We start from the raw sequence: 17,474 nt of genomic DNA on the forward strand, positions 1-17,474 counted from the left end.
CGAACTCCTCTGCTCTGGAGGTCATGACTCGGCTTGCAGAAGCAACCTTTCTGAGGGAGGGAGCAGTCACCCCAGATGTGCCCCACACAGCAGGTAAGTGTTAGTCGCTCAGTCATGCCTGACTCTTTGCAACCCCATGGACTGCAGCCCACCAGGTTCCTCTGTCCATGAGACTTACCAGGCAAGGATACTGGAGTGGGTTGCCACTGGTGACTTTCTTCTCCAGAGGATCTTCCCAACCCAGGGATCGAACCCCAGTCTCCTGTACTGCAGGCAGATTCTTTACCAACTGAGCTACAAGGAAAGCCCCACACAGTACTCCAATCCAAAGCAAAGTGTCTCTTGCAAGGCAATGAGCCCAGGAAAGAGGCCTGGCCCAAACAGGGAACAAAGCAAAGGACTAGAGGAGGTATCAGCTACTCAATCCAACACAGAGGCCACTGGTGGCCTTTCTGTTCAAATAAATTAAAATTTTGGTCCTATCACTTCATGGCAAATAGATGGGGAAACAATGGAAACACTGACAGACTTTATATCCTTGGGCTACAAAATCACTGCAGATGGAGACTGCAGCCATGAAATTCAAAGATGCTTGCTCCTTGGAAGAAAAGCTATGACCAACCTAGACAGCATATTAAAAAGCATGCCAACAAAGGTCCATCTAGTCAAAACTATGGTTTTTCCAGTGGTCATGTATGGACGTGAGAGTTGGACTATAAAGAATGCTGAGCCCCGAAAAATTGATGCTTTTGAACTGTGGTGTTGAAGAAGACTCTTAAGAGTCCCGTGGATAGCAAGGAGATCAAACCAGTCAATCCTAAAAGAAATCAGTCCTGAATATTCACTGGAAGGACTGCTGCTAAAGCTCCAATACTTTGGCCACCTGATGCAAAGAACTGAATCACTGGAAAAGACTCTGATGCTGGGAAAGACTGAAGGCAGGAGAAGGGGGACAACAGAGGATGAGATGGCTGGATGGCATCACCAACTCGATGGATGTGAGTTTGAACAAGCTCTGGGAGATGGTGATGGACAGGGAAGCCTGGCGTATTGCAGTCCGTGGGGTCGCGAAGAGTCGGACATGACTGAGCGACTGAACTGAAATGATATTAAATGAAAAATGTAGCTTCTCAGTCACAGCAGCCACACTTATTCACAGCGAGCATGTTTCCAGCCTGGAGGCAACTGGTCAGATGGCGCTGGGCTGGAGAAGCTCACAGTCCTTCCCATCTACAGACCTGCTCTCCATGCCTCCTGTCCTCTGCCTTCCGAGAAAGGGACCCTGCTGGAACATCAGGCTTCCTTCCCATGACCTTGGAATCAGGAAGACTGAGCCCCTATTGTTTGGCACTGTGCCCCCAAACTGCTCATTTGCCATTTGCCTTTAGAGTATGAGGAAGAGAATTCTTTGTCCAAAACCAAGTAGCTGAGCAAATAATCCAGTTTTAAAAGAAGCTGATGCTCGTTCCGATGCATGTCAGATGGTCTTCCGTGATCTCTTCACAGGCAACTCCCCTCACTTTACCGCAGTCCCCACTTTATCAGAGCCCCTGCTGGGCCTAGCACCCACAGGACACCAGCACACTAATGCAGCTGGGGGACTTGGGCTGGAGGAGGAGGGGACTAGAAATCAATGGACTTATCAAAAAGTCTGTTACTCAGTGCTTAGCTCGGAAGCACTATTGTATTTAGAGTCTCAGAAAATGATGGCAGCTGATTGACAGATCAAGAGGAAATAAAGGCCAAAAATCCCTCTACCTGGCCTTCTAAGGTCAGCCCTTCAGTTAAATCACTTTATCTCTGGGATGATCTCGAGCATTAGGTTTTAAAAACCCCTCAGTTACCTTATTTAGATGCAGATTAAAGGAAGAGTAAAAAAGTATACTTTTCTAGGTTTCCCTTGTGGCTCAGCTGGTAAAGAATCCGCCTGCAATGCAGGAGACCTGGGTTCGATCCCTGGGTTGGGAAGATCCCCTGGAGAAGGCAAAGGCTACCCCCCTCCAGTATTCTGCCCTGGAAAATTCCATGGACTGTATAGTCCATGAGGCCACAAAGAGTCAGACACGACTGAGCCACTTTCACTTTCCTTTCACTTTCAAAAAAGTATAAGCAAAACCTGCAAAGTAATCTGGGAAATGTGACCAATCACCACTGAGTTGGTTACTATGAAGTTATTCTAAGGTTCTCATACACAAAATGCTAGCATGCTTAAGATTTTTAACCAAGTTCCTCTCTTTTCAAGGCTAAAAATCCTATTTTTAGCAAAGCAAAAAGTCCTATTTTGCCTGTAAACACGCTATTTGGGATTGGCTTCAAAATACATACTAGAGGATCATGGGGGTGATCAAACTAGACTGGCCAAGGAGACCATGGAGATGATGAAACTGAGTGACACCCTCGAGGGGCTGCTCTTCTCTGCTGCCTCCAGTGCTCGGCCAGGCCTGAGAACCCCCAGCAACATCCAACCGGACGCCAGGGCCCTGAGGCTTCCTTGGTGTGTCCCCCCAAGCCCTTCCTCAGCCGGCCTCTCCTGGCCCTCCACTCGTCCCCCTGCACTCACTCTCCCCACCCTGTGCCCAGCCCGGAAAGACCCTGAGGGCCAGGCCTAGCATTCTCTGTGGCACAGCCCACCACACGAGTGGGGAAAATCCCACAAAACTCACTACTTGGGGTGATACCAGGAACAATTACTGTTTATGAAACACTCCCCACAGGCCAGGCAGGATGCCAAGAACACAGCCCTGGTCACCTTGATCCTTACACCAAGCCTGTGAAAAGGCATTCTCAGCCATTTAACCGGGAAGGAAAAGGCTCCAGAGACTGAGTGATTTCCTCGAGGTGACATGGCTCAACAGTAACAGACCCAGGGCCCAAACCCAGCTAATTCCAACACCCACTCTCACTACAGCCACCTGCCTCTCAGGGCCATCTTGGGTTGTTACAACCCCCTGGGCAAGGGAACTTCGCAACAAAGCCCAGGCCACCCCATCTGTACTGACTGTGGCGACAGAACCCAGCCCTAAAGAAGTAGACAGAAAACAAGAGGGAACCGCAGACCAAGTTCAGGTCGTTATAGATGGAGCAATTTCACACACAAGGCCCTTCCCAGGTCTGGATGCAACTACTAGTTTGGTCCTGACCATTCACATTTCCTCAAAGGCAAAGAAAACAGAGCTTGAGTCTTAGAACCTGCAAACCTCAGCCCAGCAAGAGCTGCTGGGCAGCCACATCCACAACTGCAGAGGGACACCAGCCAGTTGCAGCCCCACTCAGAGCAGGGAAGGAGGCACGAAGGCAACAGATGAGAGACAGTGCACACCGCCCAGGTCCATACTAAATGGTGACCTTCACCATGCCCTCACAGACCAAAGACCCACAGCACGGTGCCAGAACCAGCAGCATCCGTGTCCTCAATACGTGTGTCTTTACACGCACTCCCGCAGCTGCAGCATTCCTGCTCCCAGCGCTCAGGAGACCTGAAGAGCTGGACGTCCAACCTAGAACAGTCAGCGCAGCAGCTCGAGGAGTTCAACCTAGACACGGGCCTGAAGCCAGCCCTGTCTGCCCAGGACACTCCCTTCAGGCCCGAAGGGGAAGGCAGCCCTGTGTATGTGCCCAGCCCTTGGCATGGAGCCGGCAAAACTAGAGGGGGTGACCCTAGGTCGCCATGTCCCAGGCCACCAGGGCCTTGGAGGTCAGCACAACATGGGCCTTGCACCATAGGATCAGGAAGGCAGGAAGCACAAACGAGGGGTCTGGGCTGGAGTGGCAGGCCAGGGGGTGGGGGTGGGGGTGGTCCAGGCTGAGGCCACGGAAATAGGGAAGGAGCCCCAGGTGGCTGGTTCATGACAGAGAGACCAAAGCAAAGACTCAGAGGGCTGCAGGAAGGGGTCACATCCTGAAGGTCTCAGGGTCTGGCCTTGATGTCAAAGCCGCTCTGAAGGCACTGGAAGCAGGAGCAGTGGGGTGGTTTTATACCATCAGAAAGCTTGCTTAGCTGGACCAGGCAGCGCAGACAGGCTATGAGGGCAACTCTGGGACAGGAAGCCTACCTGAGATGACGCAGCACTTTCTGGACACCGAGGAAGAGAAGCTCAGGAGGTAAGCTCCCTGGTTTGTGGAGTGGGGACACAGTTCCCGTTTGGAAGATGAAGAGTTTGGGAGGGCTGCCTGAACTACACTCCTGAGCTGCACACCTAAAAATGGTTTTGGGTGGAGGGGGTACTTCACTGGTGGTCCGGTGGTTAGGACTCTGTGTCTTTAGTGCCAAGGGCCCGGGTTCAATCCCTGGTAGGGGAACTAGGATCCTAGAAGCCATGCAGCCAGGCCAAAACAGCAATCAACGAATACGAGAAAGCCTGTCTGACAATCTCATATACTACAGAAAAATGAAAAAGTGGTTCAGAAAGCCCGCTTGATGCTATATGTACGTTTGACAAACAAACGATCGAAGAAGATTCCACAGGAGCTGGGGAATCACCTGTGATGAGAAAAACAGGCAGAACTCCCCGGGGCTTCTGTGTGGAGACAGCTGTTCTTGAACTTCACAGCCCAGCCCACAGCTGGGCTTTCTCAGCAGGAAGCACTGAGACCTGGGAAGGTAGCAAGCTGCCCCACGTTAGAGCAACCATGGAGCAGCAGGGCAGAGCTCTGTGAGGAAGGACACACTTGTTTAAGGATGTGATGCATTCTTTTAAGTCCGCAGCCCCCATTTGCAATTATGAGGGCTGCTCAAGGCTCCCCGCCACCATGTGCTCTTTTTCGGTTGGTGGTGGTCGCCCGCATAACCTGAGCTCCCCGACTAGGGATTGAACCCAAGCCCTCGGCAGTCAAAGTGTGGATTCTTAACCACTGGACCACCACCAGGGAATTCTCCCTGCTGTGTGCTCTTAACTGCAGACCCAGAAGGAGGCAGCGCCACTCCCAGCCTCTTCTCCTAGCCTTGCTCTCTCCCTCTGTGGTCCCCTCACCACTAACCTGCTATCTCTCTCTCCTAGTCTTGTCTCTCCCTTAATCGGCCTTCATTACCCTTAACCTGGCTTCCAGGGAGTGGTCGCCCAGCCCTCTCACCCATCCGCCATCCTTCAACCCTTCCGTGAAGCCACCCACCTCCACCGCCCAGCCCCTGCTTCCTTGTGCCTTCCAGCGGGCCTCTCAAGCTCCCTTCCCCCACATGCATGAGCGCGTGCCACTCTTCCTCTGGGTTTTGCCACTCTGCGGGCACCCACAGCAGAACCACCACCGCCTCTGCCTCCAAGGCTTGGGATCCCCACTAGTTCCCCCCCTTTCTCCCACCAACACCTCAGAAACCTGGTTCAGGGCACCACATTTCCCAATTCAGTGATCTCCCCTTTGCGCCCCCTGCTTCTAGGTGCTCTTGCGCTAAAAACTACCCCACCCCAGGTGCTGTTGCCAAGTACAAATGTGCAACTCGGACCACGGCACAGCACCGCTGGAAAAACGCAGCGCTCTATCACACAGAGGTCGGGTACGCACTCTGAAACTGGCATTAAAAACCCTCCACCATGTCTCTGGCCACTCCTGTGTCATCCACCCTGTTCCATGTGCTCCTTCTGTAACAGCCCACTGGGGTTCTGGGACTGGGCCAGTACCTGCCAGTGAGACAAGTGCAAATTCGCAGGAGAAAATCAGATAGGCAGACAGACACAAACACTATGACCAGGAGGTCCAGCTGAGAGGCATGCAAAGTGGCAACTAAGAGAGGTTTTCCTGGTTTATGAGAGAAAACTGGGGGACTGAGCCTGAAGTTCAGCAGCAGGGAACTGGTAGATTCGTAAGAATACTGGAAACTGATGGGCTGTCGTAGAACAATGTTCATGACAGACAGTGGAAGATCCAAGTTCGCCTGTGGTAGTTCCAATGTGAAGACATGTGTGGCTGCTGTAGGGAAAGAACCCAGGTGCTGAGGTCCTATCACTTTAAATCAGAATTCTCAGTTCTACTGATGACTAGCTCTGGGAACTTGGGTCTCTGAACCTCAGCTTTGCAGAACTACTGTAAAAATTAATGTGTGCTTGGCACATGGAATCCTTAACATATGGTAGCTGATATCAGTCTAGAAAGATATTCAACAAAGGCATGTGGCAACGTTGGTTGACATTTTAGAGGATGTCTTTTATTTGTTTATTTAAAGACTTAACTTCCTCCAAAGGCTATATACTATCAGATGGTTTAATAATCTTTAGATGGGGGCTTCCCTGGTGGTCCAGTGGTTAAGAATCCACCTTGCAAGGCAGGTGACGATCCTTGGGTGGGGAACTAAGATCCCGCATGCCATGGGGCAACTGAGCCCTCGTGTAACAACTACTGAAGCCCATGCACTCCAGAGACTGTGCCACAATTAGAGAGCCCATAGGCCACAAAGATCCCACATGACACAGCAAAGATCCTGCAGGCTGCAAGTAAGACCAATGCAGCCAAATAATCTTCAGAGTACAAAAGATTAAAGTCACTGTACTCCTACAACTTAGGCTAAGGCTGATGCACAGATTGTGTGCTTGACCCAGGCACCTTCCGACCAAAATCCAGAGGAACAAACAGCCTACTATCTAGTCTAGAGTCAGAGGCAGGCTATAAACCAACATCTGTTACTAAGAGCTCACACCAACACAAACAAGCGGGCATCCAAACTGGTATCAGAACTAGGCAGAGGCTTGGGCTGGCCATTTAGAACCTGTACAACTCAGATCATCTCTCCAGTGCTCCCTCTCTCCTGGGTTGCCCTTTTCCACTTACAAAGGACCCCTTATTTATGAAGGTATTACAGAAGTCCTTACTGATTTCAAGCCGAACCAGAACGCAAACAATTCACACACACAACTACTCTCCCTCAGTATTCTTGCAGCAGCTCTGTCTCCTGTACAATGATGCTCTGGTTATGGAGCTAAGACCGTGAGTGGGACTCTGCAAAACAATTCTAATACACCTAAACTTGACCCAGCCGTGACAGAGAGACATCTCTCTTGTTCTTTCACACAGACTTGCACATGGCTAACAAGAGTTAGTGGGTCATTTATGCACAAGAAAAGTGTACAAAAGTTGAGAGGAACACGGAAGCAAGGCCATGTAGGACAATGGAACTAGTCCATGTAGGGCAGACAGAGAAGAGAAGGCAGTCTTCAAAAAGAAAGTGCTTCCAAAACTACAGGACAGAGCATTGTTTCTGGAAATACCAACCAGATACACGAGGAGAGAGAAAGAGTACACCAAGTGTTTTAAATGCGCTTGACCACTGAGTCACTTTGCTGTACACCCAAAATTAACACAACATTGTAAATGAACTATAGTTCGATTTTTTCAATGGTTAACAAACAATAGGGTCACTGGGAGCTCAGCGAAATGCAGGTCCTTGTCAGCAGGCTGGGGGCAGGGCAGAGGGTCTCGATTCCCAACAAGCCCCCAGGTCTGGCCAATGCTGCTGGCCACAGGCCACGTTGAGAGCAGCTAGGTGCCAGGGAACCAGCATCCCACAGATCCCATTTCCAATAATTAAACAGAGAAAAAGGGAAAAAAAAAAAAAGCATCCTGTGCCAGATTAGAAAGCATCAATGTGAGAAAGTGGTTTTTTAATGGTAAAAATTTCCAACCAGCTCACATATGTGTGACCAGGGAACTGATTTAATACACGATGGTGCCCTTACAGCACGGAACACTGCACAGCCATGAAGCACAGAAGTCTGTGCAAGTCATTTGGAAAAACCACCAAGATAATTGAGTGAAAAGGGCAAGTCAAAGCAGAGCAAAAAAAAAAAAAAAAAAAAAACACCCCACAGTGCTCATAAGAAAAAAGTTAACATATATGTAAAAGATTATTTTTAAAAGTTTCAGAAATATCCCACTTATTACCTATAGCTATCCCTGGAGATGAAAACTTGCAGTTTCTCACCACACATTACTATTTGAAGTTTGGGGGGCTTTGTTTATTTTTACAGTGAGTAGGGATAACTTCTGCAATCAGAGTAACAAAGGTGATAGTTGTGTTCTTAAAGCGTTTCCTGCAAGCTGCCTATGAGCTGTGTATTTGGACAAGAACAGTTCTATGGCTAATGTCATGCAAAGAGAGAAGTTCCTCAAGGGTCACAGCCATCATACAGGGTCTGACCCCTCGACTAGGGAGGAGTATATCATCTTGGAAAATTCTAGAAACTAAACAGATCATCTGTGGACAACTAGTGAATCCACACCAATCCTTGGGGTCACTTTCCTTTTCTAAAGTCACACAAGAACTTTACATCTTTTTTTTTTTGATCAGCTACTGGACAGGGATCCAGGAGAGTGTGGCAGGTACAGCAAAGCCTCTTTCAGCCAAGATAAACAACGAACAGATGGGGAGCTGCGGGAACAACCAGGCCCAAGAAGCTACTGTCTGACACATTTTAAAGGGAATTTGCTGAAACCTTCCTTACATGCTTGTCAGATGGAGAGGTCACAGCACAGTGGGGGAAGCAGCTGAGAGAACAGAGCGTACTGGACCAGCGGTCCAGATCTCACTCTCCTCTCGTAGACTCCACGACCCCCTTAGGAAAAGGCATAGATATAAACAACGACTGCTCTTCTTTAAATTCACCTGTCTGGGTTCGAAAGGAGACTGCCAACTGCTCTGCACCCTGACTGTGGTGGTGTTCTCTGCACTGGTCAAGCTAGAACTAGATGCTGACTTGTGCTTTACGCCAGTTTTTTGAAGTCAACTGCAGGAATTAAGCTGGAATGCCTAACTTCATGGTGTCGCAAAGGACTGAGCTGACCACACACTCACTCATCTGATATACCTGGCTACCCACTGTCCCCTGGCCCACTCAGATAATACCTGCCCTGGAGGCATTCTTCTGGAAGAGATCACAAAAGCAGAGCAGTCAGGAGAGTCAGACTTCAAAACTACAGTACATGAGGAACGAACACCATTCCACCCACCAGCACTGTGACTACTTCTAAATTCACCACCTGAGCTTTGCCAGCATCTCTTTAAAGGTGGCACCCCAACTGCAACCCTCCAGGCAGCACTGGCTGACACTGAGCCAAGCAAGGCTGGTGCCTCCAGCCCTCACTGGAGAGGGCTAACAGCTCATGAGCTTCTGCAGTAGCTCTGCCACGAACTCCTACTAAGCTGCAGTAAGGCACAAGCCCAAGTCTGAGGTCCTCATCTCCACTGCCCTTTATGAACCTACACACACGTTTGCAAACGTAACCCCGTTAAAAACTCAAGTCTAAGTTGGCCCCATCAGCAAACCTGTCTAGATGGCCATGGGTTCTGAGTAGTAGCTCATATACCTGTTGTTCAACTCCCACTTCCATTTCTCCCTGCACCTGCTCGCCATAACAAATGTCCTCAGCAGAGAAGCATTGAGCAGGCCAGCAACAGAGTGCAAGCTCCTGAGAGCCCTATTTGGATGGAGCTGACCCATACAGCAGCCACTCCTGGGACTTAGGACCCCACCCAACTACACTATTATGCCAGCACCCTGCCCACACTTCAGCACCTTGTCCATAAGAATCTTCTTGAATTGGAGACTGGCAAACCTTTTGCAGAAATCCACACACCCCAAATGGGCAAAGGCAGGGATAAGACTGACAGAACCTATCCCCCAAGCATTCACGATTGTTGCCAATGATTCCTCTCTCTTCAGAGGGATGGTACAAGGAGGGAGGTGGGAGGAGGGTTCAGAATGGGGAACACGTGTACACCCATGGCGGATTCATGTTGATGTATGGCAAAACCAATACAATATTGTAAAGTAATTAGCCTCCAATTAAAATAAATTTTATATTTTAAAAATAAACAAAAGCATATAAGCTGTTCTTTCTGGAACACAGCTTGACATCAAAGTCAGACAGACCCTCCAGTCTGTTTCCTCACCTACTATCTCCCTCCTTTGGAAACTGGGATGCTTGCCCATCTGCAGTCGTACAGAATCTCTCCTACCCTGCAATTCCTCAAGGACTGGCGATTCCAGCTGCAAATGAACTCCAGAGCCTCTGGACATCATTTCATTAGCGAAAGCGGAAACTAAATCAGAGAAGCTGGGCGCTCCAGTATCGCCTTGCCCATCTGGGATTTCAGTTCTCTCATCCCAGTGCTTCCTTTGCCCTGACCCCCTATCCACCATTTCCTTACTTTACCCAGAAACACCGAGGGGACTGTCTTTTTCCCAGGCCTCACAGTGCTCCCAATCCAGTGCTCACCACACTTTTGCCTTCTCAATACTATTCTTTTTTTTTTTCTCTTACCAGACTGCAACAGGTTTAATAGCAGCCTCAAAGGTATGCCCAAGTTGTAACCTCCAGAACCTACAAAGAGGACCTCATTTGGAAAAACAATCTTTGTACATGTGATTGTGGATTTTGAGATGAGCTCAATCTGGATTAAGGTGGGCCCTTGTTTGTGCTCAGCTGCGTCGACTTTGCAACCCCATGGGCTGCCAGGCTCCTCCGTCCATAGACTTTTCCAGGCAACAATACTGGAGTGGGTTGCCATTTCCTACTCCCATCAATACTATTCTTAAAGCTCCCTATCTTCTTCCAGTCCAAACCTTAGGTTTCTTTCTGTCCTTCCTAACTTCCAGATGAAATCCTCCCCAAAAGCCTCTGTGGTCCTTCAGACACAGCCAGTTCTCTTTTCCTACCCTCTGGCTCACTTGCGGTTAGACTCAGTCCCCTGGATCTGCTTCCCTTTCAGTTTCAGTCCACAAGATCTTACTTCTTTTTTGGAGCTTCCTGAAACCCTAAAACCCTGGGCTCTGTGTCCAACTCCTCCCAGCACTCTCAGTTCCTGACTCTCGGAAGGTAGAACACGGCAGGCCTGCAGATCACTCCTGGGATTAGATGTATCCCCCTGAAAAGCCCTTGCCAGCTCCACCTCTTGTCACTTTCCAACTCTGACCCAGAGACACCAGGCTCAGCTGAGCAACTGACTTTTTTTGTGTGCAAAAGGGAAACCAAGACAGTCATTCCAATGCCTAGTGAAGAAGGAGGTCCAGGTGATTAGAATTAAGACAGCCCAGCCCAAGAATCCACAAACTCACCTTACTTCTGAGTAACCTCACAGTAAGTTTTTCCCAATACTCCTGGAAGCCCTTGTCCCGAGCACAATGTCTTATTCCCTGCCAGGTAAGCACACTTGAGAATAGCCAGACCCTCACTCCATCAGAACCCCTGTGAACAGGAGGTAGCATGCCAGCCCTCAGGTTCCAATAGGTCTCAAGCCCCTGTGATAGGTCTACACTGGGGAAGGCCCTGGGGACACGGTTGGTCTCAGTCCCATTTTGTGCCCTTTCTGCTCAGGCCTGGACCCCATACACAAAAAGGCCCTATTCAGTTGTTCCCTTTTAAAGCTGGGCTCCAAAGGGCCTCTCCAGAGGAGGGAAAACACCCGTCACTTACTTCACTCTGTGTACAGAGAGCAAGGTGACAGTAGCACACATGCCCTAAAAGAACATGTGGCAGGCTATGGCAGAGCCACAGCGTGGTCTTCTGACCTTCCTGTCAGCCCTCTCCCACCTTCAATGCTGCCTCTGGAGAAACTGTGTGGTTCCCCGAACGTAGAAAGGGCCTCCGATTCAAGGCCACAGACTAGCCCATAGGTCCCTTCACACTCCCTCGCCCCTCCCCACTCACAAGGACAGCAGCAAGGAAAAGCCAGCAATGTAGAGGTTCCTCTGGGCACGGAAAAGCTTCATGTGGAAGTGCTCCACAGCCCCAGGGTTGTTCTGGAGGTTCACCTTCTCTGTCACATCATCATACTTTCGAATCTCACGAACAGCATCTGTGGCAGAGCAGAGATACAGGTGTTCAGCCCCGGATGAGTCCAGCTGAGATGCAAGGCGTGAGTCTGGGCAGCCTCGCTTTCCTCAAAACTATCTCCCCTACTCTTCCCCTTCTACACACATCTTGATGGATGCCTTATCAGAAGTGCTGCCCTCCGACCTGTTCTCTCCTCCAGCTTTTCTCATGTCACCCTCTGGACCCATTCTACCCAGACCACAAGCTTGCTCTCCGTGTCAAGAAGCTCACCGAATCTGAGATGTCGCTGGCAACCGGGGCAACTCCCTTTGCCACGGTGCCCCCACTGTTTGGTTCTGTTTATCACAAATGGGGCTGGCCATCAGCCACCCAACTGATAAGCCAGGCGAGTCCTGTTTATGGAAATGCCCACAAGGGAAGCATGAGCTGCCTAGGAGTCAAGACCTGGAGGATGCCTGAGTGTCTAAGCTTTATAACTGGTTACTTAAACTGGTGTATTCTGCTTACAAAAAAAAAATTCATGCTCATCAATGTTCAATGTAGGAGAAAGAAGCCCATAACATAATCAATCACCTCCAGTAGAACCTACTTCATGCGGCCAGCTTAAAGCAGTCATTTCCAGTCCCATTAGTCAATGTTATACACACACCTAAAATTAATGTCCATGTCCCCCAAATTAGACTACAGCGCCACAAGAACAGAAACCGTTCCTATTACATCCTTAAGGCCTAACAGAGTTCTAGGCTGTTACAGGGGGAGCACAAACACCTGAACAGTGAATAACCTCTGCTCTAAAAAACCATTGCTGGCCACTCATATATATATATATTCACATCTGTGTGTTTACAGGCTAGAAATGGAACGATCCCATACCTACTACTTTTCTCCCTCAACCCTGCTATCTCTTTTTTCTCAATTGAGGTACACTGATTTGTAACATTATATAAGTTCCATTAGTACTTTTTATTTCTATTTCTGTATCCCCTACAATGTGCTTTAAAAAAATATGGAATGCTTCATGAGTTTGTTTGTCATCCTTATGCAGGGGACATGCTAATCATCTGTCTCATTTCAATTTTAGGATATGTGCTGCTGAAATGAACATCTGAGACATCTTTTTAAATCATTATGTAAAGATCTACCTAAAGAGGGCTCTTAATGGATCCCCATGGGAGAGGGGCAATGTAAGGCTACTATCTGGTTCTTAATTTCTGGTATGAGACTGCTTGTTTTTAAGGCTGATTTTACATCATAAAAACACACCTCCACTTACTGGTATCTATTACATCCGTGGGCTTCCCAAGTGGCTCAACAGTAAGGAATTTGCCTGCCAATGCAGGAGACACAGGAAATGTATGTTCGATCCCTGGGTTGCAAAGATCCTCTGGAGGAGGAAATGGCAACCCACTCCAGTATTCTTGCCTGGAAAATCCCATGGACAGAGCAGCCTGGCACACTGCAGTCCACAGGGTCGCAAAGAGTCAAACCCAACTGAGTGACTCAGCATGCACACATGTGGGTTCCTGACCCCCAAAATTCCCATTTGGGCACCTTAACTCTCAACCAGATGATACTAGTAAGTAGGGCCTTTGGAAGATGAGCACAAAGCCCTCATGAGTGGGTTTAGTGCCGTTATAAAATAGACTCCAGAGGGCTCCCTTGTCCCTTCCTCCATGTGAGGACATGGCCAACACAGAAAATGACTGTGGAAACATAACATAGACTGTTAAAATAGTTACCTGTGAGACATGGGTTTATGGGAACCTTTAACTTTGTAAGTTAAATTTGCAAATCTCTAAAGATGTGCTATTTTTGTGATTTAAACAAAAAACATGTTTTCCCACACTGTCTTCTGCAGCCAGAGACCCCAGCACCTCAAGGTCCACCTTGACTAATGGCAAAGAGCCAACCAGGGATCAGGGCATTGGGCCAAACTAGCTCAAGTCATACAGCAGAGGGCTACCCTCTCTATCTCAGGCCTCCAGCCCAAGGCAGTTGACCCTGAACTCTCATTAAGCCCACTCCCCCAGTGAGATGTGCCCTAGACCCCTTCCCAGGGATGGCTAGGGGCCAGCCAGGGCTGCAGCTTCTAGCTAGTTATGCTATGTCGCTAGCATTTGCTACTAGCTAACAACTTACTCTGACTCATTGGAAAAGACACTGATGCTGGGAGGGACTGGGGGCAGGAGGAGAAGGGGATGACAGAGGATGAGATGGCTGGATGGCATCACCGACTCGATGGACATGAGTTTGAGTAAACTCCGGGAGTTGGTGGACAGGGAGGCCTGGTGTGCTGCGATTCATGTCGCAAAGAGTCGGACACGACTGAGTGACTGAACTGAACTGAACAACTTATTTAGGCAGACCTCTACAGATTACATTAGGATATGAAACAGCCTTTTATCATAGCAGGATGTCGCTCTAGAACATCCAGGCAGTTCCCTGACTCCTCAAAAAGAAAAACGGCACTTTTGCCAACTACCACCTTCTGCAAAGGGCCTCTCCCACCCCATCTGCCATACCAGGAGAATTCGTGGAATCTGGTGTGCAGAAGGGCAAAGCTCTAAGTGAACACCCCCCAGCATGGTCCCTCCCCACCCCAACTCTTACCCCCAGCCCACACCTAAAAGCAAAAGCACACACACCCAGTTCATAAACCCTGCAGCCTACTGAGACCAAGGTCAGGACAGGTCCATTAGCCTCTCTTGGTTTCAGCTCTGGAAGGACCCAAGGAGCTGCCTGAGACACAAGATGGTCAGCACCAGGGGCACAAAGGCTGCTGGTCAAAGCAAAGACCCTGCCAGCAGTCAGTAGCAGGGATGCTGACGTCTTTGTGGATTAAGGGAGCTTTTCTTCCCCCAAGAGAAAGACAGGCGCACTAAATGGTCTGTCTCTGAGAAGTCAAAGCTGTACTCTAATCATGGAACATGGCACATGGCACAGGGCTTTGTAGCAGAGGCCATGGCAAAAGGTCTAAGTCAGATAGCTACCATCAGCCACAACTCACTTACCAATGACCAGTAGCACAAGGATGACAATGAGAACCACAAAGAAGGTGTTGCCATATGTCACTACCAACTCCACAAGGCGGGACTTGAAAATCTTCTGCCATCTGTGAAAAAGACAAAAAGGCTAAGGTCAGTAGAGTAAGAACACACACCTGGGATCCAGGGCCCTGAAACCAGATACAGTTTTGCACTCTTCTTCAAAGGCTGAATATCTCATACAGATTCAGCCTCAGCTGCTTGCAATTTTCCAACTTATGACATCTGTTCAACAGTGTTAAAAAGAAAAAAAAAGACACCTGTCCAAGTATAGAAATTTCTAGAAAAAGTCTTAAACACTGGTAGGCTCTGGGGAGAGAAATGCGAAACTTAGCGTCCCCTCTGTAGTATCAAAATGCTTGCCAAATCCACATTATTTATTTAAACTGTTTTCCCATGTGCCCAATCTTGGCTCATCTAGACTCCCACCACCCCCGATTACCATGAAGCAGACCCCAGACCTCCCTACCTTTCCCTCCATAAATACTTCAGCATACAGCTCCGTCAAAGAAGACCCTTCAGAAATGGCTACCAATCGCAATGCCACCGTCAAGCCTCAAAAATATCAAGAAAAATCTCTCATCATCAGAGCCAGAACTCCAAAGTCCAACTGAGGCAATTATTTTTAACAATTGGTCTGTTTGAATCCTGACAAGGTTCTGATTCTGCATTTTGTTAATAAGTACCTTCAGTTCAGTCGCTCAGTCGTGTCCGACTCTTTGCGACCCCATGAATCGCAGCACACCAGGCCTTATTCTACGAACTCCCCCCTCCCTTGCTCTGTTTTCTCCCCTAATTCACTGTTGCAGAAACCAGGCTGTTTGTCCTGCAAAGCTTTCCATGTAGCAGCTCCAAGTGGGCCACTGTCTCTGCATTTCCTGTGAACTGTATGAGGTGATTCAGATCTAGCTTTGTAAAGAACATTCCTTAAGCAGTGCTGTACACTTTCTATCACAACAGCGGCCTGTGATTTTTCATTAAAAAGAAGCTTCTATGAAAACATCTGTGAAGAGTCTTATCTGTAATGTTCTAACTTAAGATCAGATGTGTTCCTATAGTATATGTAATCAAGATGAATTTCAAAATAACTTTTCAGAAGTCCTCTGTTCGCTGAAAAGAAACATGGCTTCTGCCTTCCTAGGCTGAGTAATGCTCATGAGGCCACTTCGCAACCCCAGAGACTGGTTAGGAGGACAGAAGTCACCAAATCAACAGTAACATGACCCAGAGGCAAGTCTTGCAGATCTCACAATGCCATCCCCTAAACACCTGGAAACATCGTTTCCAGAATGGTCACTTGGTCTTGTCCCCTCTGGCACACTGAAGACCAGAAGGCAGGGTGCAGGGGAAAGGACCTAGTCAAGATGTGACTGAGCACAACTGTGGGCCTAGCTGGCGATAATAAACACAATCTTTGCCACCCCCATCCCAGACAGGTTCTACCTGTTTCCGGCTGGCTTCAACTCTAAGGCCCCCCAACTCTGCAGGCACAAGCTACCGAGACTCTTCCTGGCTTGCCTGCCCATACCTTTTGGGAGAAATGAAGGGAATGCAGAGCAGCAGCACAGCGAAGACCTCTGCATAGAGGAAGGTGGCGACTGCAGTCCACTGCAGACTCATCGTGTTGCTAGCAGCTTTCCACCGGGATGATGTGGGCCTGTTCCTGATGGAGCACAGAACAAACAGGCGTCGTGACACCTCGGCAGCCACCAGCCCTAGACCTCAGAGCCTTCCTAGCCCTCGAGCCCCGCAGCCTGGCTGCCAATACCTCCAGAGACACCTTTCCAAACAATTCCTCCCCGTGGAGTCCGGGAGACTCCGCCTGCGGAACCCTGGCAGCAGTGGGTGGGAATCGGCAGTTCGGGGAGCCCGAAGATCGCCCCCCGCCGAGGGGCGCCAGAGGCTACCGCCCACCACACCGCAGCCTCGGTCCTAGTAATGCCTTCGCGCTTCCTCCCAACCTGCGATGCCTCTGGGCCCTTCCACCCGGGCCGACAGAGGAGTAGCGAGCAGCTCCTCCCAGGGCAGGAGCGGAACGCAAAAGCCTCCCAACCACCGCCCCTTCGGCTCAGCTTTCAGTATCTCCGAGAGCCCCCGAGAGCGACTCCTAGAGGACGAGAGTCGGAGCCAAGGGCAAGAGCGGGTCTCAACCCAGCACCTCACGGCCCCGTCCAGAGAAAGTTCTAGAAGACTGTCTCCTCCAAAGCCGGAGAAACCCCTCCCGGCCTCCCAGGTCGGTCGCGGCGCCTACCCGGCTCCAGAAGACCCCTCGACGAGGCCCCGACCCGGCACGCCCTCTCAAGCCCCACCCCGCCGGCTCCTCCGGAGGGACTTCGACGTCGCCCCCTACCCCGGGAGATGGCTCCACCCGCCGCCACCCTGACTTCCCTCCGCCCGGTCCCGCCCCCGGACTCTAGCCTCGGCCCTGGCCCCGCGCACCGGGCCTCCCCGCGCCCCCTCGTCGAGGAGCCGGGGAACCTCGGCGGCCCGGGAGCCCAGCGCGGCGCGCGAGTCCGCTCACCGAGTTCTCCAGAGTCACCACGCACGCCCAGTCGTCGCCAAACTCTCCCACCACCAGCCCAGCCCCGCCCCTTCCCCGCGGCCGGAACCGGAAGCGCCCGGCTAGTCCCGGCCCGCCCCCAACCGCCACAAGGCCCCGGAGGCCCCGCCCCC

The 17,474-nt window shown here is 50.1% G+C and overlaps 1 protein-coding gene and 1 non-coding gene across 4 annotated transcripts in view; both read right to left on the bottom strand.

Annotated features, from left to right (window-relative positions):
* BCAP31 (B cell receptor associated protein 31) overlaps window positions 1-17,388 on the bottom strand; it is a 28,973-nt gene extending 11,585 nt beyond the window's left edge. The window contains exons 1-4 of one of the 3 annotated variants that reach the window (XM_068962411.1): window positions 17,323-17,388; window positions 16,330-16,464; window positions 14,769-14,869; window positions 11,632-11,779 (exon numbers count right to left, since the gene is read on the bottom strand). In XM_068962411.1, coding sequence (XP_068818512.1) covers window positions 11,632-11,779; window positions 14,769-14,869; window positions 16,330-16,421 — 341 coding nt within the window. In that variant the 5' untranslated portion in view covers window positions 16,422-16,464; window positions 17,323-17,388. Of the gene's footprint in view, window positions 1-11,631; window positions 11,780-14,768; window positions 14,870-16,329; window positions 16,465-17,052; window positions 17,117-17,240; window positions 17,284-17,322 lie in introns of those variants that run through there. The other 2 variants (XM_068962413.1, XM_068962412.1) reach the window with 2 other exon arrangements.
* On the bottom strand, window positions 12,758-12,860 carry LOC138072142 (U6 spliceosomal RNA). Its single transcript, XR_011144288.1, has one exon. It is a non-coding gene; the product is annotated as a U6 spliceosomal RNA (small nuclear RNA).
* Window positions 17,389-17,474: the final 86 nt, after the last annotated feature.

The sequence above is a fragment of the Capricornis sumatraensis genome, chromosome X (genome assembly GCF_032405125.1).
Source record: "Capricornis sumatraensis isolate serow.1 chromosome X, serow.2, whole genome shotgun sequence".
Lineage (NCBI taxonomy): Eukaryota > Metazoa > Chordata > Mammalia > Artiodactyla > Bovidae > Capricornis > Capricornis sumatraensis.